Here is a 24,716-nt window from a genome sequence, read left to right on the forward strand (position 1 = left end):
GACGAGTAGCTTATAACACATCCGTGCGCAGAAATTGGTCTCGCGGGTTTCTAAGTATTTCCGTGACCTTCCAAGTCGACATTCCTACCTAAGGCCGTCACATGTCATATTCTGGAAGAGGTTACTGTGTTTCCACCCTTCCAACAGCCCCTCAGTGAATGTCCTTTTGGATTCATCTGATTCTGGACCAAGTTGAATAAAAAACACTATTTTGACTGTGAAGTTTGACACGATTTTTTCATTGGCCTACTGACCATTGGTTTTCTGTGCCTTTCCATATCGGCGTGCTCTCATTAGATGCACCCATCTGCGCATAGGGACTTGAGTAGATACAGTCGAGTTCGTGATTGCCCGAACGACGTACATGGGGCCTCTCAATCGTCATATTGGTTCACTTCGACAATGTGGCCTTTTTCACGTTCACTGTCTGGGCACCCACTGGGCACGCAAAATGGTGCTCGTTAAGAGAATGGTAATGGACAAAACACGGTTCATCATATTAAACAAGACGGGCTTGCTCCTTGTAGAATAGTGAATTCGCTTGGGCGTTTCAGGTTGGGCGAATGTGACCTCTAAATGCCTGTCCAGATCGTTTGGTCTGGCCTGAGAAAGCTCGTCGTATAAAGTTGAAAAATCTCTAGGGTTGCTGTTGCTTAGTCAGCAAAGAATCACTTGCTCAGCGTTCGTCACCTCTCGATGAGTGGTAAATGTTCTGGATCCTGGAGACAAGGAAAATGAATAACTCACTATCGGTTGATGCACTCTCCTACGAATTAGATTCATTTCAAAATTTCGAACTCAACTCCTCGGATAAGCTAGTACCAGAAGATGTCACAAATGGATAGAAAGTTAGACTAGGTTGTTTGTCTCTTGATTTAAGGTGAAAACACCTTGAAGTCAGTACAGCTTGAAAGGTGCAAGTATCTCAGCTCGGCGGCCAGTTTAAACACACCAACGGAAGCTGTTGAACTGGTGACCCTTCAAAAAGGAAGTTTATTCCACCGTATGTTTGAAGAGGGTCCTCTGCCAGCTCGTTCGTTGCAGTTTGCGGCTTGGTATTGAGGAGAGCAGCTAACCCAGATGCTTCGAAACAACCAGAAAAAGAAGGTTCTGTTCACCATGAAAACAGCAATATTTATTTATGTCTATGTGACAGAGATGACAGAGACGAGCCACATCAATGGTTAGAGACATTGTCAGGCGTGGTTCAGTCGCGTCCTCAATGGTGCTCGTGCATCCAAGCTATCGCCTCCAATGCAGGGCTCTCTTCCCAATTCCCGCACTTAGCAGTCCACTGACATTACTGTATTTGAGCACCAATTTATCAGCTCCCACCTCCAATGCGCAGCTACCTACACCCAACTAATCGGTAAACGAAATTGTGGCAGCTACAACCACTGTACGACATGTACGCAGTTATTACAGCTGACATTGATGATGATGATGATGATGTGTTATTGGTCCGCCGTGTCAACCGAGGTAACATAAAGTTGTTTCTCCTTCGCCAGGATGATAGAATAAAAAAACGATGAGTGAGTCCACCATTGAACCATGTAATTAATTCCCACGAAATTTCTCGGAAAACACGATATACAAACATTTTTATACGCACCTGCCATAAAACGAACAAAATAGCGAGAAAAACAACATCCTGTTTCGAACGGTGCAAAGTTATCCACAACAATGAAATGGCACCTGTAAACAATAATTTCGAGAACTTTCACACTTTCACAGGTTTTTTTATCTGTTGGATGTAAGCATTAGGGGTGCGGGCCGATTCCATTGAGGCACATGTAGAAGGGAACACAGGAACGGCTTGACTCACGGGATCTAGAAATTGCTTGTGATATTGTACAGAACATCACATACTTCTCATGTCAGATGTCCTTGTCAGGTTACCATAGTGAGCTAGCACGTGAGACACGTGTATACTGGGCTCCATAATGATCCCCCATCTTTGAGGACACGCATGGATTCGATTCATCCAGTCCCGGTTCTCCTTGACGATGTCAACTGACACCTGGAACGCTTATCAAACAGGAGTCCCGGTGAAATCGACCGGTGTAGACAAAACCTCCATATCACGGAGGTTTTAAACCCGTTCAACTGGTTTTTATTGGTGGAATTCGAAAAATAAACTACCTTTTCACACACCTGGCCGTTGCCTCTCAGTCATGCGGTGAATTAAGTTGTCGGGAATGCAAACTTACCACTACGCGGTCCTCTGTTTCGTACTCCAGTACCCACTGCGACGGTGGACTCTGTCGACGGGGAAGCAAATCTCCGATGCCAAGATTATGATTGGGCGAACCTTGGTGTAAAGCTATCTCTCGGCCCCTATAAGTAGTATGGGAATATCGACTAATTGTCTTGACACTCCCACTTTGCTCTACCTGTTTGGGCTGCTTGATCGCATGCAAATCGAGCAGTTGCGGTGAGGCAAAATAGATACAGATAGCGGGATTCGATGATTTAGTGTGTGTATCTTGCGCGACATCATGTGTCGCGAAGTGAAGTCAACCGAAAAAAACAATTTTGGGCTCATAGTTTATGCCCTAAGCTATTGGCTATCTCAAGCTCCCTCGAGATGAATGACGTGTAATTGTAATGCCAAAGGACTCAGCGTTCAGAACTGCAGCTTGGCGCTGTCTTGCCGTTGTAACCGCCGCATCAAAACAGAACTGCTCGCCTATTGTGTGCTTCTCCAAATTTAACCCTATGGATGTCCTCCGGTAGAAGTTGCCTAGATAAAATAGTGCGTCAGGCGAACACACCTTTGGTATGTTTTTTTTCTACTGAGGAATGAATTAGCCGATTTGTTTTGGAGTTTCCGGAATATTCTCTTGTGTGCGCAAACTCGTCACGTTTCTGATCTCACAGACCTCCTCCATTGATAGCTACACCTAACGAGAAAGCAAAAACCTTGACCTGAGCACTTTGCGGTGAGTACGAGGCTGAACGGATGACCAGTGGATGCAAGCCTAATGACCACAAACGTTGTCTTTTTCCAATGTGATTAATCGTCGTTCCAAGCAATGGATTGTTTGTTGCCTACTCCAGGTTCCATTTTCATCTAGTGACGTAGTGGTCTTCCTGATGCATCATCTGTATAAATAATAATAATGATAATGTACTTTTTTGACCAGTATATCGCGCGTCATACAGTGTATCAAACGCACAACAATTTATTCAGTTCGATTATCTCCCATGGAATGCACTGAAGCGCAAGTTATCGAACGGGAAAACCCTCAAATTTGTTGTACCTATTAGCGAACGCCCCTACGACCTTGGTTAATTTAGCCTTAATTTAAGGCTTGAAACGCAGCAAACACTGGCGGATTTGACCGCCCAGACGTTGCCTCTTTTCTAGACTCAATTATAGGCCCACCATATTCGGGACTTTGTTAGCAATTGTGGACTTTTCGGTGAAGAGATAAGCCAGTGTTCTTTGCGTTGGCTGCGGCGAATTCGAATTACTCGTTGCTCGCCACGGCTAACAGATTGAATTCCACCCCGTCAGTTGCTGCTATCGATCCTCCTCGGTTTAACCGGTTCGTTTTACCCATGCTAGGACGTAACTCTCACTCATGGATGGCGTTCGCGGCATGCAGTAGATTGTCCGACACTAGGTTTGGCCATTTTCCAACCGAGCGGATTTGCTATTGGCAGATCTGCACTCCGACCATACTGAGTGTTTTCATCCCCAATGGCTCTGGTTTTTGTTCCATACTCTCCTCAGTCAGCGTACAACCTCCATAAGATCTGGTAACGCATTGCTCCTTCGGCATGTCTTGTACCGAAGAGGAACTTGTTCTCTTTACGAGTTCTATTTCTCTCCAAATAGCTTAGTAATTAAGGCTTGAAGTTATCCACCGGAAAGTCCATGGTTCGACCCCAACCCCCGCATTTCGACTGCTCTTGTATAACTCTGAGCAGATTGCATGGTCCCTAGACACCGAAAGACATCTGGAAGATCGTTTTTCTCTCTCCATTTCTCTCAGTCCTCCGCTTACACAGTGACTGGCCAAGTGATGAATGGCGATGCTTCGTTCTGTCACTACGGTCTTGTTCATGACCTCAACAAGCATCGATGGGCCCTATTGGGTTTCGGATGCTCTAATAAATTGATTGCTTCAGTACACATCACTCTCATCGTACATGCTCTCTGTCACAAACTTGCAACAGGTATACAAAGTTTCTCTTTCCCCTGTGGTCTGCAAGCTCAACAACATGCCGAACAGAATGATATTGTTGCGACTAGCTGCGATCACTTCTGACCACTTTAATCTGAAGTAGTAGTGTGGGATTTCCTCGTGTTTACTGGGCATAGACGGCCAAAGCGTTCCCAAGTGCCACCCATGGTTGGATAGTCTTGAGAACTAGCCACCAACTTCGGGTGGGAGTAGTGTTGTTTTTGTTTTTTCCACCATAGTGTTTTAATTAATCGTTTTATTATCACAGCGACGACAAAACACAACGTCAGCAACGCGCATCTGTTGAAAGCTTGGCTCTGTGGTCACTGCGTCACAACATTTGTTGAGATTTCGTCCTGCGGTTGAAGCCACTCCATGGTGAAAGAAGCACTGTATAGCTGTTTCATCCCTGCTGAGAATTGTCAGCAGTGCACACCACGCAAAACTTCAGGTAGCATTGAACCGCCGACCTCGAAACTAATAGTTGGACACTCAACCGTCTGGCTACGAACAGTTGATCAACTCAATGAGTGAAACTTTCATCGGAGAAGTTGTCACTTGAGGAGTCTGTCAACATGCGGTGAATGGGTGGCTTTGTCTAAGTGCGAATTAATCAGACGCTCGTGGTCAAACAGTTTAGTCCTTAACTATTAGTCAGGATGTAGCGGATTCGACACGTTGTGGAATTTCGTGTCAGTGCTTTCCCCTTTTTTTGAGCATTCCCTGGCAGGACAAAATCTCGTTTACAAATACGCCTTATTGTTTGAAATTTGCCAGCAACACCCTTTGTACAAATGTCCAACATCGCCCTCTTCTATCTTGTGCCTGGTATCTAACTTTTTCCCAAAACATTGTCCAAACAGAATAGCACACGTGACCGTTTTCGACAGTCAGTGATCGGAATTTTCCCAAAATTTCCCAAAAAATACCCTTACAGTCGACGATTGCAACAAATTCCCACGTGACCACGGTCTGAATCACGGATTGCAAGTGCACTTCTGTATCAAGCTCCTGCAACATTTTTAACAATTCCTATAAGAATGGACTCAGAAAGCGTTTGTAAAATTTTGTCAGGCGTGCCATTAAGGACTCTGGTGTTTCCTTCAAGGCACATGACAGCTGTGCACCGAAAGTGTTACTGATGAGCGATAATTAAGACCGCTACAGCTCGGTATTTACCAAAAACACCTGGCTGGTGTAGTTAGTTTCCCATGTGGAATGGACTTAACCTCGTTCTGGTGCTCTCCTCGCGACAAATTAGATGTTTGAGACAGAATCTCGCTAGATATTTCCTGTTCGCACATGTAATTTGTACTCACGCAAACAGTGATTTTCTATTTCGGCTCAGCTAATGAAACAATTTCTGATGTGACTGTCCGACCCAATGTTTTGTCTGCATAATTTGTTATCGAAACATGCTATTGTACCGGTGCGTGACCAAGCCGAACATGTTCGCGAGTCAGATATAAGGTGAAACCAATTCAGAATTCCGGTGTTGTGTCTCTGAGGAGTGTTTTCCGGTCTTATCCCTGTCTGTTTCAGTGGAACGTCCATAGCTGTCACTAGACTTTCGACGATGGTCGTTCGGAAATGCCCCGTAAGATGAAATGCGTGGGACATTGCAAAGGTGGATAAAGGTTAACAAGTGGGGAAAAAGTACAACGTTTGACAGTCGGTTGCACAATCCCCATCCAAATCAGGTTGGAAGAACACAAAATTCGCTGTCAACCATTGCATAATTGGGGCTGGTTCATGTTTGCTCTGTACGAATTGTTTTCATACAACAGGGTAGCTTCGAACGGTCGAATAAATGTCATCTCGGAAACGTAAGGCAGTCGAATTCGACTACACATTGATTGCCTGACTGCAAAACACCTCCGTTAGCAGGACAGTGTAATTAAAAATGATCAGAGGCCCTGATCGAGTTATGAGTTTATGAATTCCCAAGTCGGTGAAACCTGGTAATGATGTTCACCGTTTTTCGTTGTACGGTTAGCATATGACGTCTTTAAAAGTCGTTCGAATGGCCACACACAATCTAGTTGTAGATCGCATCAGAAGGTTTTAATTTTATTGGTAAACTTGCTGTTCAGCGGGTCACTTTGGTACCCGTTCGGGGGTCCCTAGTATCAGTTTTACTACGGAGTTACGTTTGAATTAGAGAATATCAGATTTATCCTTAACTGACAACGTTCTGGTCGCATTGTTACCGACCCTGCGGTTCTATGTAAAAAGCGCACCGGGCAGCCGTTCTGATTGACCTTATTCTCTTGTTGTTTTTCTTGTTTCTCGTTGTATATCCGAACACTTCTTCACAGTGGGCGGTTACTTTTTGTGCAAGTTCTTATTGCTTTGTCGGTCAAACATAATATAGTGTCACTTCTCTTTGGTTTAGGATAGTGGTTCCCAATTATTTTTGAGCCCATTTCTCTCTTCAGTTTGCTTACGTTTTGTGGGCAGTTAAACCAGAAGACACTGGCTCACAGAGTGGCGTGAAACAGCATAAGTCACACACACCCCTCAACAGGGATACCCCGAGAAATGTCTACCCCCTATGGAAAGTACACAGAACAGCGTTCTCGGTCAGTCAGGGTTTAGTGTAATTTCCGCGTCGAACGGAGTTCACCTTGTACTCAGGACATTGGTCATAAGGAATGATGTTTGGAATACAATAAGAGAAGGCCAAAATTGACCCATGTTTCTTTATGCAGTCATGCTCCGGTGTTTCCAGATGGCACGAGGTGACTGCGTCACGAAGATCACTTATCTACCGTTGATTTGTTTCTGTCAAGTTCCGCAAACTCGCAACGGTTTTGTTTCTGTTGCTTTTTTGCCCCTGTGCAATCAACCTTGCCTCCCCATCAAACAACGCGTTTCCTTGTTCTTCTGGCGATTTATCACTATTTACCCTTTTCCACTCTGCTGCCCCCATTTGTTCAGTCTACATGGTTTCGTCAGCCATCACTATGCACAATAAATCAACTGTTTTGCTGGTTTCCCGTTAAATACCACCGCTACCGCCCCCCCCCCCCCACCACCAAATTGACGGTCAGGTTACCGACCGAGTTTGTCTTGACGCGCAGACCCACTATCCCTGTTTGTGTATGTAGTGTCAGTCCTGTCCGCACTGCATGTTCGCGGCTCCGACCATATTCGTCTGCTTCGGGGCCGTCTGTGTATGCGGTGTGTGCGTTTGCCTGACCTTGATATTAATTAGCCTTTTGCGTTTTTCTGCTTGTGTGTTTTGCACATGTCCATTTCGAATTTTGCACCCGTTTGTGCACTTGCCAGCAAACTCAGTTTGTACGGTTTAGCTGCCGGTTGGTTATCTGTCCTGGAAGTTTTTTTTCGGACGATCTACATATGGCCAGATGAGTGAGTGACTGACGTATGTAGGCAGACTGTGGTCGGCTGTAGACGCACATGTTCGAAACTTTTGCACAGGGTGTTGGATACCGCGCATTTATATCGAGATTTCTCCGATTCAGTTTGATGAAACCGAAGTAGACCATTTTGATGCTGGTCGATCGATGAGACAAGCCCACGTTTTGGTCATATATCCGACGTGACCTTTTGTATGCTATAGCTGGATTTCCATCAATCTCGAGGCACTGATCTTTCGTTCGCAAAAAATCGTTCATTCCTGTTGAAGGTTGTTGACAGTACACATTTCACGAATCCGCTGGGCGTTTCGAACAACCTGCGGTTAGCTGCTAAGCAGTACAACTACTTTGACACTCATCCCAAGTGCAAGCTGGTCACACAGATGATCAGCCTCCCGCAGGCGAATTCCTGAATTTACCGGTCCCCATGTCTTCTTGTGATGTGCCCAACGACAGTCATTCTCAGCTTCTCAACGTAGGTTCGTTTAGCTTTCATGGCAGAACTCAGGTTTGAACTTTTTTGTTCGTGAATAGCGGGAATCCCACGAGTTACCTGGATCTCTTGCGAAGCCACTACTCAAGAAGCCAGCATCATCAGGTAGCGTGACTATAGTAAAGTGTTGTCTTCGGATGTTAGCTGAAGAATATCCTTTTATCGGGCATACACGGTCGGACCAGGCAATGTAGCCACGTTGGGAAAAACTCAGTAGTAATCATTGAATAGACACAATACACTACTCATGGGGTTGCTGAAAACTCTTCATTTCGCAATAAATACATGTGTATCGCTTAAATTAGGCTATTTATCCTAATCGTAGTACGCAAATTCGATTAATAGGTGGCGTAGGGCGCATATCACCAAAAGTGATGAAAGAAGCCTCGTTTACATCATCAAAAATTGGGAACCAAGTTGGAGGGAAAGAAAGCTTTGATGGAACGAGGACAATATCCGACAAACCAGATCACACGGTTAACAAACAAATTACTTTTTGTATCCTTAGAACTTCAGTCAACATAGTAGCGTGTTAGCTTCCCTTTGATGCCACATTCTGATTGGTCGTGATAGTTGGGTACTGCTATTCACCAAAACACCATATTATGGCGCGTGTGTATTCTCTACATTTCTTGTTTTTTGACCAGCAAGGTGAAGTCGTATCTTGACGTCCCTTCGCGACAGCACACCCAAACTAATACTTGTTCGGCTCCCTACTTTGAGTATTTTACTTCCCGAAATAGCGTTTTTCTGAACCGTTCGTGTCAGTGACGTTTTGTATCGGTCGATCGATCGTGCTTACAATGGTCGGTGTTGTATTTTTCCTAGGTTCACCTGTTTTTTAGGTAAGTGTTGGGTAGAATCGCATTACTCCTAGCCACCCACGAACATACAGTATCTTTGCCCCTTCACAGGTTAAAAGACTGCCAGTTTTCCTTGTACACCTGGTCACGGGAAATTGTCGGCTGGTATGTCAAGGCGAAATTAATTTCTTTGATACATCCCTGCAAAGAAATTTAAGGTTTCCATCAATTGCTGCCGGTTCACGCCCACCAAGTTCCTTTCGTCCAAGCTTCAGTATAGCCCTGCGGGGTACTCTGATGACGTTGCACCCTAGGTTAGATGGTTCTCGTGTGAAAGATCAATACATATTATTCCATCTTACACTTGTTTTCCCCTGCGTGGGAACATGTTGTTAGTGCGTCCTCTGGTTTACATCGAGCGTAAAACGCAATCATACCTCCCGGTCCTTCAAGAACCATTGCCTTCCTAACACACGAGCTGATATTCGAGACGTCATCGAGGTCTGCACATGTGAAAACCCACTGTCAGCACTACTTTGCCCACACCCAAAGCTCCCTCAAGGTTGTAGAATCGACATCCCCCCCCGACTGTAAAACCATGTGTTTGTCCAATCTAAGTTGATATGCCCATGTTGCACAGTAGCTCAGGGGCGATCACTTCACTTGGAATCTGTCTCGGGATTTGTCGAATTCCTCATGGGCGAACCACCTGTTCACCACGCGGGTCCACATGCTGATTTGGCTTGACCTCCACTTTTTTCTGATATTTCGGTTTGCTCCCTAGAACTTCTGTTTGCGTGTTGAAATCTGTTGTTCCACTTTGTGCTTTACTTGCGTTCCTATACAAAGACTATCTTCGATATGTCCGCTGCAAACAAATTGGTTTTACAAGAGACTCACTTGGAACCCAGTTGATTTTTTGTTTGTGATGTTTTTCAGGAAACTGAATGTGCTGATCCAGGCCGCCTCATGTTTCAATCGCTACGATTTTCGAGGTATCGCGATACATGTTCATTCGTAATGCACTACTAATAATGTTGCTGAAAATCCGTCGACAGCCCACAACTGGTTTCGCACTTCCGGGGCTCATCAGGTTGGCGCAATCCCAGAGCGTCCGTCAACCAGATTGCACGAAATGAGCGAAATGCACTCATTTGCAAACTAATTTGTTTTTTTTTCCGAAGACTCATCTTGAACCCAGCTGAATACCTCGTTTGTAATGTTTCTAGGCCACTGGATGTGCTGTACCAGGCCGCCTAACGTTTCAGTTGACGGAAACTCGGGGACTGCGCCTACCTCCTGAGCCTCAAGAAGGGCGAAACCGGTCGTGGGCTGTCGAAGAATTTTCAGCAACCTTATGAGTAGAAATAATCTTGTTCCTTGCTCAAGTCTCCAAATACAGACTGAATGAACTGTCTCAATGAAAGAGAACCGTAATGAAGGCAGCAATGCCTTTCCACTATTACCAAAATATACTCAGTTGGAAATCGAATTAGTGTTCACGGAAGATTCAACTGAATCCCGGCTAAATCTCTCGCTTATACTATCCTTCGACAGAATGTACCGCACAAAGATCGCTTCATCTTTCAGCTGATGCAAAATTCGGGATATCACAACGTATTTTTTTATGGAACAAGGTTGCCAAAAACAGCTAGATAAATTTTCACTAACCCTGTAAGTAGTTTGTTCTGCCAAGAAAAGTCTGCTTTGCTGAAGTTTGTAATTCCCCGCCCCACCCCCACCTGTTACTAGTTTTGTCGGAACTAAAGTAGCGTGTAACTTTTTTTACATGTGGATGTGGTAATTAGACTTCGGTCTTAGCAGACACCATCATCTCAATCGCTACATCTATTAGACGGCGCAATGCCCGTGTTTTCACGGTATTTAGTGACGTTTTCCTTTTTCGCATTTCCTCGTCGGTAGTGGGAAAAGGAACTGGTACCGACCCGAAGCGGTCCGAATGGTTTGGTTACCAGGTTACTCGGGAGTTTGCGAACTCAACTGTTCTTTGAAATGTATTTGGATTCCGTGAATCCTGCATTTTGCACTAATGACAGAGCTTGTTGATTACTTTTCCCTCTTAGCTGGCATATGACTATTCAACTTCTATTCCCATACTCAGTTCGCATATCCTAGTTGATTTACTCAACTCATTATACCCAAACCTAAAGAGTGCAGCAACGTCGCTAAAAGAAGACACCGCTAAGCTGTGCCACCGAGGCGTTCAAAGCTTCAGCCTGCGAGAACAGCAAAGACCACTTGGGGTCAGTGGGTTGATGCATCCCTTATAGATAGAACCGTAGCTATTACACTGTTCCCCATGAAAGTGGGTTATACGTTTCCACGGATATTGGGACATATATCCAGTCGTTTACTTTGGTCTACTGCTTAACCGAGGTTCTGTTGCCACACCAGACCTCGGGGTATTGTCCAATTGATCGTTCCAACGCGGGTTATCATACAAGTTCCGTTTGTGCCACCCGTCTTAACTTTTTCAGTTGACGTTTCGTGGCAGAAAGACACTCCAAGGCTATAAAACAAAATGTACCCAGGTGAGCGAGCTACCGAGCGCGAACACCATATTCATTGATACTCCAAGCAACCGCAGGAGTCAAGTTCGGATATCTTGCTAATTTGGATAGTCCCCCTACTGAATTGGGTCGATAGAGCTCGAGTGCCACTTGAACGTTTGTTGAAAAGCACGCAGCCATCGGCCTGTCATGTATGACCTATTTGTGTTTCAGGCTCTCGATGCATGTCTCAGGTCGAGCTCCTGCGCGCAGGGTGTAGTGATATGGCTAAGTATCTGAGTACGACGTAACAGTAAGTCGTAACCAGTCGATGTGAGTAGAGAATGCTGGATTGGGACAATCAATCGGGTCCTCTGTGGCAAGTTTCAAAATGAAGCGGAACACGAATATTTGATTCATTCGTATCACAAATGCTCTGAGGTCTCCCCACTCAGATCGATGTCGGGCGAGTTCACAATTATGTCTTCAGCATGCTGGAATCTGGCGAAATTCGCACAAGTAGTAAGCGTTCTCTTCCAGTCGTGTAATATCCTTGTACGGGTTGGGAGGCACCACAATCGTAGGCGGATTACGAATCTTCTGTAATGCGCTGCGGAACGGCAGACCGCAGCTGCTTCTTTGCGTTTGGTCAGTCACATAACTCACACTAATGGCTTTCGTGCAGTCCGTTCGACCGACCACCCGCATACATGCATGTTTGTGCACGTTATCCGCTCGCTTCGAAATGCATGCAACGCTGTCCGAACACCAGCGCAGAGTGATTCACACTGGCGGTTCTGCTGCGGAACGCGTCAAGTGAGTCACTCTCTTCTTCTGACCTCGTTATCTATGCATTGGTGTCTGAACGTCATAGATTGCAACCCCGACTTCTATCGCGATTCACAAGCAGGTTTGTTGCCACTTGTCGAACGCCAACGAGGTTGTCTAAGAGAAAACAATTGGGAGAAAAACGGTGTCGCCATCGCCAGCCTGGAGTTAAGACAGGTGCACGATTGGTCGTCTGCAGGACGGAAGTTTTTTTCTCCTTTCGGGATAACCACAACGTCTGGTGTATAAACACCGGTGTTTCTAAAATTCAGTCCCTACCGGTCGCCCTTTCTAAACGGTTGTCAAGGCAAACAAATGATCTCGGAGGCGGCGGCGGCATGATAATTAGTTTTTTTTCGGGAATATAATGAGGTCACAGTCCGTGCAGAGCTAACCTGTTGAAGAGCTTTGTTTGTTTGTTTGTTTACCAGAAAAGAAACTTCATGAAGCGGAGTCTAGTACGGAAGGCAACACATGTAACCAATATCTGCGCAGAAAATAGTCAAGTGCCGTATACTTCATATGATATAACTCCAAATTGGAGTTAAACCCCCTAACAGAGTTACTCCTCTATAGTAGCCCACCTTTTGGCTAGTCCTTTAAACTCTCGGTCTTCCTGGTCTCAGTTTTTGATGATAATTACTGGAAAGAAATGGTTAGCTTTTCCTATTAAAAGTGAAAGGATAAAGGTTAGTTTTACGACCAACACCAGGCCTCAACACTACCCATAACTTGCACTCTTTTGTGGAGCGACCGGTTTTGTCAGAGCAGAGCGGTTTCACCAAATACCAGTACAAGATCTCTCACCTCACAAACTGCGTACACATTCACCGTTGACGTACACACAAGCGAATTATTCAATCTGTCGAAGAACATTGAGGCAACTGACTGACAAGTGGCGTCTAACCAACTAACTAACTTGTGAACTCAAGCTAGTGGTTTAGCAATGATGTCCGCCTCAGATAGTCTGTATCCGACTTAGTGCAGTGAGCATAGTTCAGATCAAAGTGGACAGTGCCGTTCGTCAAAATCGTACATGATACGGCTTCAGGATTAGTTGGTCCTAATTTGGAAAGTCCTACGTAATTGGACAAAAGCAGGCTATCTCGATAACTATATCAACTGTACCTCAAAGTTTGTCGAAAATCATTTTGAGTTGCGTCACAGAACTAAAGTACGTAGGCTATCGAAATCAGAACCAACCTACTCCAAAGTAGGTAGGCGTAGGCGTGTGAGATCGGATGTTTTTTTTCTGCATGGGAGACTATTCCTCCTGATTCGACTAGGTCAAATAAGACGGGGTCTGACGGGGTCTCCTCGTATGGTGACGAAACGTTTTCAATTCATTTTGCAAGCTCGGCGAAAAGAACAGCAATAGCCAGCTGTACAATTATCACAGCTGTTCATCGTAAGTTACATCCACTTTCCCATTCCAGTGCAGATAGATCCTCGTTTTTCCGTACTAGCATATCTTCGCAAGCACATAATCAAAACGGATGCCAGATCCTCGAGTTACATCAAAATCAGCTAATCGGTGAATTCACCAAATATGCCGGGTATTTGTGACAGCGTTTTTTTCACTTGTGTGTTCCGCCTTCACGCAGTTGTGCACACGATTGGAAATTATTGGATCTTGACCAGTGGGGACTTGCCTTCAGTCGCCCTTTTACCTTGGAAACTCGTCCTTCCCATCATTACTCAATGTAGATGCAAGTCACTGACACCACTACTCAAGTGCTCCGTGGCGTCAGCTTTTTGCGCATCTTATGGTGCATTTTAATTGCGCCTGATTCTAGCTGGTCACGCCTCTCCATGTAGCACAACGCTCGTGGACAAATCCCGCTACATTCCTGTTCGCATCACATGCCACATCGCACACCGCTTGTCTTGACGTGGTCACAAGGTGGTCCAATCGGGGACTCTTGATCATCGGAAATTTGAGTGGATTTAACGTGAATGGGGGTAACCCTGTTGTTGGAAATCAGTGAACTCACACTCAGATGGTATTGTTCGACCGAACTTCACGAGTTCAGTTCCGTGATTGGCCTCACATACCGAGGAACAAAGCTGGTGGCTGATTAGCTAATTAATTACGAGCGTGTGGACTGCTCTCTCCACCGAGTGTGATGGTGGCTTTCTGGCATGTGTAGTTTGTTTGCTCGCTGTTTTGTTTACTTCCGTTTTGCCTCCTTTATGTTGTCGTTGTTGTTGAGCTTGCTCATTAGTAACTTGTGTTTGTAGTGTTATTTGATCCCACCCACCCCTTCTCACGTCCGGTCAACCTGATTACCTACCGTCCGGCAAATGTCACAACACCTTTCAATCACCACCTGAGGTTGCTGTTTGTTTCACTGCCACTAAGAGGTGGTTCGTTCGCAATCAATGTTTCTTGTTTATTGAAGTGTGAATAGCGCGGCGTGTGTGTGTACCGCTGTTTGACCCGGATTTCTGAGGACAACCACATGTGCGTGCATGCACACATGTTCAGTCGATTAGTCCCCGTTCTAGTCTCGCCGCTTGCATTGATATTCCCCGCTATCTCTTTATTCAACATCCAGCACTATGAATCTCTTTGGCCTAACCGTCGAAAGTAGAAGGCGAAAAACAAATTATACGTTTGTGCAATCGATAAGTAGTGGGGTCAAAACGAGGATGACCACGAAGAACACAGTCTGCATGCATTAGTGCTTCCGAGGTGCCTTCCTGCTTGGCAGATAAACTACACCAACAATAAACAGTCGTTCGGCTGTAACATCCTTTTGGTGTCTAGTTGCCATACCACCCGATGTAAGTGCAAGTCGAGATAGGAGCGGTCAAGGTGCCGGTGTTAAACTCCAACCATGGACCATCCAGTCTACAAGTTTGTGTCGTAACCCCTGAGCCATCTCGAGCATCACACTGCACGGAGTGACAATGGTATTTGGTCTCTAAATACGTATGGTCATCTTTCCGACAACCTTTCGAACTGCCTTCGCTCACTTCCTATCTTCTATCGGTTGCTGAACAGTTGTTGACTTAAATCCGACCGGTCTTTTCGGTAGAATTTTCACCGTTTTTTTGCTTTCGTCCCTCATGTTTAAGATAGAAGCAAAACAAATCTATCCACTAGACTACATCATCATCTTCATTTAGACAACGTTCGATGTTTCGATGGTGGATGGTTGGATGAGAAGCTTGACGTGCCTCGATAGAAATGTGAAGGTTCTTCCACGACTTCGGAATCGATATCGAGACCTGGTTAGATCTTGGTCGAAATAGTTCAGAGTTCCTGTTGGGTCACCTGAAGCACGTGGTGGAAAATATCAGGACATCTTGACATAATACAGATATTTTCTACGAACGATACTGACCCGTAGAGAGTGAGATACGAGTAGATTAAGGTGAGATGACCCAAGTGGTTAGAGCGCGAATTTGCTGACCGGAAGGTCCGTGGTTCGAATCCTACCTCTGCCACTCGACTTCCCCTGTCTAGGCCTGGGCGACCTGGCAGTATCTCAGCCCTCGTGCTTCCTCCGGGTGGCATAGCAGCTAGGCACCGGAAGGGTGTTACAACTGAACGAATATTAAGCAAACCTCAGTTGTGCGATCACGTCCGTGATTGAGTGACGTAGCAACAAGACTTGTTATCATTTCCAGGCTACTTAATACTAGTATGTATGGTTTATTGTAGCCGGTTTAGGAAACAAGCTCAAGGGTTCCGCTTTACTACCCTCGGCTAAGCGTTCTGCAAGAGACAATTGATTAGTTCTTGTGAAAACCCAGTCATTCTATTGATGTTGATGTTGTCCTCGTTTTTGGGAGGCCACGCAGTCGTGCGTACAATCCTCTTTCCTGTCTTTATTTTTACAGCTGATGCTGTCCGTCGTGTTGGCCTATACGACTTTTGTTCTTCCAGACAAAACATCGGTTAACTTCCGTGCCACAGTCTGACTGTCAGCCAGTCGCCAACACCCAAGGGCTTGTACGTACGATCACACATGTGGTAACACCCATGCTACGTTAAGATATCCCACAGACTTACAATGGGAGCGGTGCGAGCCACCTAGCGAGTCTATTGGTTCGACGATTCGGTAGTCAAGACTAGTAGTTACGAGGGTCACTGACGGAGACTAAAACCAATCACTTCTCGCACGCACTATCCCAATTGGTATCCTCAGTTCTCTGCAATTTGACCGCTATTCAATTGTTACCCATGGTAACGCGCGTGTCGAAGCTTGTTGGTTGTGGGCGGACGAAGCGACACAGCTGAACTGATAATGCCAACTGTTTAAACAAAGATATTGGTGATGCGCTGAGCGGCGCGATATGGACTCATCATGGATACAAACAGTACGGAACAAAAAACGACGATTCAGTCGCCGAATAACGGTGAAATTGCTTGGGAAATTTTTTGACCTATGCGCCTACGGTAACTCCATTGGTTCAGTTTTTTTTTTTTACCTAACGTTAGAACGGCGCGCTGGTCAGTTTGATTATCTGTTCTCATCCGACTCTGAGAAGTTGAATCCCGTCAACTTCTACACCCATCCAATAGAACTTCACACCGAATTCGTGAGACAGCCCATTTTCTCCGATAGGTCCGGCAAGGCTGCTGTACCGACTATCTTTCCAACTAGCTGCATCGTTTTTTGAAAAATCCGGTGTTGAGTGTGCTCTTAGAGTTGACAAGAGCGCGGAGATCCTTCAGAAGATCAACGGTAATGGGGAAGTTTCTTTTTAATCGCATAGATTAATAGACAGATTCGAAAGAATACTTCCTGCCCTGCATAGAACTGGGTACTGCATGAATTTTCGAGGTCACATCCATCCGTACTTTCGTACTAATGTTGTTCCAGTAAACATGATCACATGTCGACACGACCAGCGTTTACAGCTCCCTTGAGAAGCACGTTGTTGTTCAGGGATGTCCGGTCTTTGAAGAACAGGTTGATGCGGGTTTCGTTCGGATCATGTAGCTGGGTTCGGTCGAAGTCCACAGTTTAAACCCCAACATCATTGAGCTGTCACGCCGTCCTCAGCTATGCACGCAGTCTGGACGAATTCAAATGCATCCTATACATCTTGATTTGTTGGGAATCCATCTACGAATGGTCAAGTAGTCAGATGATTGCCCCTAGCTTTTTTACGACTCTCTAGGAAGGGCCGGTGATCACCAAGCTTTCTATCCTTGCAACTGATTATGATTCCCGGGAAGTCATTGCGTTACATGTTCCGTCCTGAGTGGAACTCATCAGGTGAATATAGCGGTACTGAACATCAGATGATGGAATCCTGCCGCGTGAGTTCCAGTCAGGTCGAAACACCTAGTACACAGTCCCACTTCTGCCTTATGATGAACATCTATTAGAAACGTTCAGTCCATAGCTTGGCAATTATCAGACCCTATTCAGAGCACAAGTTTGACGAGTGGTCAACAAATTCCGAGGTACATACTAAGCCAAGCAAAACCCACAACTATGTTGTCTTTCCCTCAGCCCGTTACTCCCAGGAAATGATAGAGGATTGTCTGTTTGAAGCAAACCCAGCAATGTTGACCAATTTACCGACTCTAAGGATTTGAAGTCCAAAACGTTTATTTTTCAAGCCGGGGCTTGCTTCGTTTTTTGTCACTCGACGCCTTTTTAATGCTCTGTAATCTGTCCCGTTCACGTTTTCACATCTACTGTTGCGTGTGGAATAGTTATCATCCATTTCGCCAGTTTTCTTCGTGTATAGGCGCGTAGAGCTACGTTAGTGACCTTTGCTTGCCAGTCCCTTTGTTAACTCACGTTGTATCGATCACACAGGTGTCTTTATTCAGGCCACAATTAACTCATTTTTCTAACGCTGGATGAGCTGGTGAGGTTGATCCCTCCTGGTGCTGAATTAGCCTTTGAATGTTTGGGTTATTCGTAGCTGAAAAGTTTCTGACTGCTGATGCATGGGGGTATCAACTCGAAGAAAACTTTCCTTGTGCACCAGCTCGCGCCAGACAGAATCCCAGACAGCCTTGCGCGCAGCAGGATTCGAAGTTTGTGGATCACTTTACGACTTGAGCTACCTCTGACTTGACTGTCGACCGTGAGCTAAGCTCTTGTGTTGCCAAGGTCACTGCTTTTTTGGCAAACTTGCTTTGTGCGCCGCTTGCATTCTTTTCTCTTGCATACCAGGTATCATATACTATACTACTGGTGTTGTGCCACTCCTACTCAAATTGGATAAATGCGTATCGGTTTCCTTCCGATTCGTCCGAATAAATCCTGTGCTTCTCGAAATCCTCTGGTCTTTAAATAATCAACAACCGAACAAGTCGTTTCTTTTGTTATTTCGACGGTCCTTTTTTCTGTGTTGGGTGACCAGCAGTTGGCGGCGTTAATCGGTTCTGCTTTGCCTCTGTCCAAAAACCTGGTGGACTTTTGTTGTGGTTCTGTATATATTTGGAACCGAAGCCCCTGTGTATGGAAGTCAGCTTGCTATTTTGGTATTGAATTTTCTCTACTCATGAGTAACCAAAACTTTAACTTCTCTTCGTCCTGAATCAGGATGGCACCGTGAACACAGAAAAAGACTTGCCGAGTCGAGGACCAGAGATAATTGTCGAGAAGTGCGTACCTACGCTTCGAAGAAACCAAAGCCGCTATCGATCCCTCCGTCGGAGACAAATGGAAAACTTATCCCGCCGGGCTGAATGGTTCCTGGGACCAACAGTGCTCCCTGTCGTCACCCTCACACCCGCATCCGCAATTCCACCTGATCCACTTCATCGTGTTGTCCAGCTTCCTCAAAAGAAGCGCGATGATTTCGCGAACAGCAGAGAAATGGTGGTCACATCGACTGTCTCGTTACTAGACCTTGACGATTCCATCAGACGGGAACTCAAAGACTCCGCTCAGCTGGGAGGTTGTCACGCCACGTCCATACAGCCACCTCGGTTGCTCTTTGTTGCATCGACTGGTGAGCTGGAACAACAACAACAACAACAAGATTTCGATATCCAGTCGCGTGACTCTTGTCTGGTTCAACGAAAGGACTCTGGAAGACAACGTCTGCTCTCAGTCGGGTGCTACTTGAATCCAACTCCCGCGGACAGTTTTGTCAGTGTCTACAGTGCTCCATCCGCCGGTTTGCACCGATTCGATGCCACTGGTCCCGCTGTTTCTGTTCCGAGTGTGAACCACCCACTTGAGTATCGGTCAGCTGTGTCCGCAGCACAATTCCCATCTATTAGCTCCCCATCGTCTCAGGCTCTAGATTTGCCGAGCCAACCAGCAGCCTTGTTCCTTCATCCCAGGCCTCCGGAGGCATTGCGCGTCCGCCAGCCACGATCTTTGGCGGAACCGCCAAACTATTCTGTTGACAACCACATCCTTCCGGCTGTAGTTCAAAGTGGATCGTGTTTCTCGTTGTCTACACCACAAAAGTTACCCCAGGCTTCTCATGTGGATCCCATCCCAATTGGGATGCCCGAAAATGGCGGAAGGCCACGCAGCAACAGCGCATGGGCAGCATTGCCTTTGCCAACATGCGCTAAATCCTATGCATCGCCCTATCCTTCATATGAAAAAGATCGCTCACACCATAGGTAGGTAATCTCATTCACCAAGTCTTGTCCCCTTCTTGTGATCAACCTTTCTACTGTTGTTTCGAAAAGAACTTATTTGCTTCTTCATGTTCTGATGTTTTTTAATCATTTAAATGCAAACTTCTCAATGCATTTCTCTCATACATTTTACTTTTCCTCACATTTATCCCGCTTCCGTATACTTTTTTTGGGTGGGTGTGTGCCAAAGTTCACCGGACCACTCGCTGTTGCACGTTGTTCTCTTAACTATGAGTTAGTTACTTAGTTTTTATCCATCTATCAACCATTATTTTAGAGAATCTTTGAAACAATGCCTACTCTTTGTGTCCATCATTCGCCGATGTTTGTTTAACCACCCCTCTTCCGTCTTGACAAGACTTTCAGGGAGCTCTGTGTGTCAGTCTATTCAAGCACCGTCACCACAAAAGTGCAATGTCCCTGTACATTCCGGCCGACCTATAATTAAAAAATGCCGTATAAATCGACCAGTACCCCTTGGGTTGTCATTGGAACAGACCAGACAAGTCGTTCTTTTTCCCACAGTCACCGTACTTATTTCCACTGTCAACTCGACGCAGCTGTGTTGCGTTTGTTCATGACCCAAAATCCTCAGCTGCTAACGACCATGTGATGAGTGAAAATCACGTGACGTATGTACGCTCTGATGCGCTGGTTCTTGCTTTAGCTTTGCTGTATAAGAGCCCCAAAGTGTATATACACCTAGATGCACACAAATTGAGACGAACAAAATGTGCAAACTTGTGCCTACTGAAAATTTTAATTCTTATCCTTGAAGTCGTTGGGGTGGGTAAAAACCGATCCGGTGGGTCAAACGGTTGTGAGGCAACGCCTGCACAGTATTAACTCCCAAAAGGGTACACCGTCGGGGCCAGCAAAGTTTGCTCCCGTTTGGGAGACAAGCTTGAAGCTTTCTGTTAATCTGCTGATTTCGCCGGCCTGTGGTATCTGCTGCTAACCCGCTCCAGTGCATAGTGCCGGAGAAAAAAGACTCACAGAAAGGAACACAATCCCCCTATTCCGAACAAGCGAGTGCGAGAGCGTGAGTGCGTGCGAGTGCAAAAGTTACAGCGGCCCCACTCTATTCAAAGGAGACTTTCTGACATTGGTCCAGGCTGTCTGATAGGCGTTAGTAAACACCCGTCAACACCGATCGTGCCTCTAAGAAATGCCTGAACGCTGATCACATTCGGTCGTGCTTCTGTGGCGTGCTTGAGGACTCATCAGCTTTTGTTGAATTGATTGAGTAGTTGACTGCCCTGAATGCTTGCCGGCTTTCCTGTCGAGATTTTGGTGGAGCAGTAGGTTCCGGGCGTTCTGAGGTTACTTTCAGGAATCTGATCTTCCTGATACTTTCCATATTCGGGTTTTTCTGAGGCGACTGCTTAGAATCCTGAATGGCGGTCTACTGAGAAGTGAACGTCACATTTTTCGCACACTGAACATACTCGGATGGGTGAAGTTATCTCAGGCAAGTGTATCTGGGTTTCAAGAGTGGAATTTTTCCAAGGCTGGTTTTCGGTAAGAATTGTTGTTCACCGTCTGGCTCTGCTTTGTGCTTTTATTCTGTGCTGTCGTCAGACGTGCGTCACACCCACCGAAATCAATTGCTTGAAGGAACTCAGAAAATCTCACGTCGCATCCTAACTATGCATCTCAATTGAGTATCGGAATTCCAAACTTCCGGTCTCGGGATAATGATTTGTCCTTTGTTCCCGGTGTGATAATCATTTTGAACAGCAAGACATCAGTATTCAACACTGATACCTCGCTGCCGTACAACCATGATTTATTTAAAAGCTTCATTGTGAAGAAAGGAATAAAGTTGGATAGGGAAGGGACTTAGTACAACCTTACTACAATCATTCCGAGTTGCCTACACTTCCAGACATTCACTCAGGCAATCTAGATAGAAACTGACAACAAGAACGCCACTGACATCGGTTGGCAGCCATATCTTGTAGTGTCTCCAACCAGGCACAGTGAGGATCACGCGGTCCCCATCCTGGAAGGCGAGTAGCACCGACAGCACCCAAGCGTTTCGTGATCTCCTTCATACTCCTCTGCCAAGTCAAGGGTTGGCCACCTCTCTGTTTACGCCACTCTGAGTTGGGCATGCAAAACAGCACTCTCTTCCTCAAACGATGGTTCGGCATGCGTAACACATGTCATAACCAACGCAGCTTCTGGTGCTGGACACATTCTTTAATGGTAGTACCCGTTACACAACCGAAAACTGGTTTTCTAATTGCCTCGTTACGGATTCACCCACACGAGCTATGGTTCCGAGACAACGATTGTCGAACACCTGAAGANTTCCGCTGCTCGAATAGGCCAAGTCACAGGGCCATACAACAAAACAGCCCGTACTGTAGCTTGATACACACGTCCCTTCAGATTAAGGGATAAGCCACTCTGACGCCATAGGTGTCTCAAATTAGAAAATGTGGTCCGAGCCTTGCAGATCCGTGCATCGACCTCATCTGTTACCCTACAATCAGAACCAATACAATTTCCAAGATAGGCGAAACGCTCCACAACTTCGAGTAAGTGGCGTGCTTAGTGACTGCATGTCCAGGAATGCAAAATGCATACCAAAGGACGGGCTCATCGTACACCTTACCACCTATTCAAGTTGATGTGGGAAACCCGATCGTATTGTCTAGAGACTCGAGTACCGGGAACAAAGATCAGGATTCTCCAACCCTCGGGTAGTTTAGGGTGCCGCCAACCTTACAGACTGTTGGACAGACATGCAAAATGAGGTACTGAGCGCTCACAACTATTGTAGTCATTATATCACCCAACCGATCGGACATACAATTACGGCGCGCGTTGGCCTTCCGAATACGGAACAACCCTAATCAGAGCAGTCTGTCACATAAACAATGACCAAATGTACAGACAGGTCTTTTCTAGGACAAGTTGCTCTTGGTTGGAGAAGTAGCTTTCTTGTAAGACGGACTCGGGCAATCCATACAAAGCCACTCAGTCCTTGTTTCTATGACCTCTTAGTGTATGCAAAATGGAGTAGCTGAGTGCAGAACAGCTCGGACTTTGGGTACTCTCCTCTTGTGGATCGAATGGCTACCGGTCCCAGGATATACCCCCTTCCAACACCTATTTGAATACCGTGTTTTTCAGAGCTTGGAGTCAATCACCGTCATCCAGCACTTCTAAGCTCATCTGCATTTATCAATGCAACTTGGTACCAAGGGATTTTCGTTCCTTGAAATATATTTGCCCCACAAATTCACTTCCGTCCGGTGATCCGGTAATCACATTTCCGTAGTTAGCTGGAGCAGTCTATTTTTCAAGGTTATTCATGCTAAGGCTGACTTATTGTTCCACCTACTGTTCTGTCGACCAAACGGAAATCCGTTCTAGCATTATGAAGTGAGGCAGCTCCCTTTTAAGACGGGTTTTATAGAGCCTCAGGGCAGACTAGGCTATATCAGGCTGCTTCTCATCAGCGCGCTCCTGAGTAATGCCAAAAGTATTCTCATCATCAAGAGAACGATACAGATCCCTCTCGAGAACACTTACACAAAAAAGTCAGCAACAGTCAAAAGCTGCCGAAACCGACGCAACTTTTCGAGGTAAGAATCGCGCGGATGTTGTAGTGCGCTCGGCCAACAAACCGCATGAACCTAGCAAAATATGTTTGGTTGAGTTCTGCCGTGTCCACCAGTGACCCCAAGCAGAGTCGCCGATTGGCTGATGCTCTCAACAATTCAGAATTAGGTCGGGCTAGAAACTGCGAAGAAGGTGAGGCATGTTCACCTGACTCCTTTTGATTAACGAACTGCTTGAGGTGAACACTCCTGGAGTGATTTACACTTGTATCTTATCGCCCTTGACTTGTGGTTTTGACCTAATGAAAATTTTTAGTGCGTGCCTGGTCAAAAAACACACTGGACTAGTTCAATAGGGAGATCCTCGTGTCCGGTCATAATGTAGCATCTAACCAAACTACATCAGGTTCTTTGAACGTTTCGTCTACGATGGAAACCCCATCTTAGTACTAAACTTGGGTGGCCTACCTGAGCGCGACTTACCAGATATCGGGGAATGATTCAAGCCATTGTTATTAACTAGAGTAGGCACCGAATCACTAGTGGCTTCTACTGCGGCAGGTCAAACAGCAAGGTCAACCAACCCACCTGCGGCTGATTTAGCCGCACGAAGTTGATATGGGTGCCTGCCTCTCAGCAACATACTGTCAGCATACCTTGTAGTCGACTGGGATTTAATTCTGATACACCTTGTCGGGAACACATTACTTGCAAAAATTTCGACATCATTATCTACACTTGGTTAGCACATGTGTATGTGATGCAGCAACCGACTACTGAGTGCCCATTAGGCTAAAAATGGATGGCGTGGAAACCTAAGTCCAACGTCATGAGTCGTCAGTTTGATAATGGACCACTTTTTACGCCAATAACCCACACCATGTTCCAGCTACTCGACCTATCGCGACTTCCAATGGGGACGGTACCGGAGAATCTTTATTACGTTTCGACCTGTGTTTCGGTGCAGGAGGTGAGTAGTCTCCTGGAAGGAATTTTCAACACCGACGCACTTCTAATTCAGTTAAGCACTACTGTACGGACTCGACCAATGGATAATGTGATCTTAGCAATCCCAAACAAAGCAATCTCCCAAAGCATAACGACCTGCCTGAATGAGACGATTTTAGTGGAACTCAAAATTTATCCTATAAGGCTTCACAAATTAACAACAAACTGCGTATAACGAACCGATGCCATGTGGTGAGAACTGAGTCTCCTTCTGTGGCACCTTTTGATTAATATTAAAGAATCATATTTTATCCCAGTTTCGACGCCCCGTCTTAATCTGTTAGGGCAAAACTGAGGAGAACCAGAAAAGTGATACCTGTGGGGCATAGCTAAATGATTCGTGC

General features: G+C 45.7%; 4 protein-coding genes across 4 annotated transcripts in view; 1 reads left to right on the forward strand and 3 right to left on the reverse strand.

The window, feature by feature from the left end:
• Window positions 1–20,533, forward strand: part of T265_12996 (hypothetical protein) — a gene marked incomplete at both ends in the record, with an annotated part of 34,337 nt that extends 13,804 nt beyond the window's left edge. Inside the window, one exon of the mRNA XM_009166670.1 lies at window positions 18,732–20,533. Coding sequence (XP_009164934.1) covers window positions 18,732–19,775 — 1,044 coding nt within the window. The remainder of the gene's footprint in view (window positions 1–18,731) is intronic.
• On the reverse strand, window positions 687–3,566 carry T265_02390 (hypothetical protein; the record flags this gene model as incomplete). Its single annotated transcript, XM_009166623.1, has 3 exons — window positions 687–719; window positions 2,211–2,337; window positions 3,478–3,566. The coding sequence occupies 3 exons, from the start codon at window positions 3,564–3,566 to the stop codon at window positions 687–689; spliced, it is 249 nt and encodes an 82-aa protein (XP_009164887.1).
• Window positions 7,490–7,834, reverse strand: T265_02391 (hypothetical protein; the record flags this gene model as incomplete). The annotated part of the gene is made up of 1 exon (XM_009166624.1): window positions 7,490–7,834. The coding sequence occupies one exon, from the start codon at window positions 7,832–7,834 to the stop codon at window positions 7,490–7,492; it is 345 nt and encodes a 114-aa protein (XP_009164888.1).
• T265_02392 (hypothetical protein) lies at window positions 11,869–12,090 on the reverse strand (the record flags this gene model as incomplete). Its single annotated transcript, XM_009166625.1, has 1 exon — window positions 11,869–12,090. One exon carries the CDS (start codon window positions 12,088–12,090, stop codon window positions 11,869–11,871), a length of 222 nt encoding a protein of 73 aa, XP_009164889.1.
• Window positions 20,534–24,716: the final 4,183 nt, after the last annotated feature.

Source organism: Opisthorchis viverrini (genome assembly GCF_000715545.1).
Source record: "Opisthorchis viverrini unplaced genomic scaffold opera_v5_29, whole genome shotgun sequence".
Classification (NCBI taxonomy): Eukaryota; Metazoa; Platyhelminthes; class Trematoda; order Opisthorchiida; family Opisthorchiidae; genus Opisthorchis; species Opisthorchis viverrini.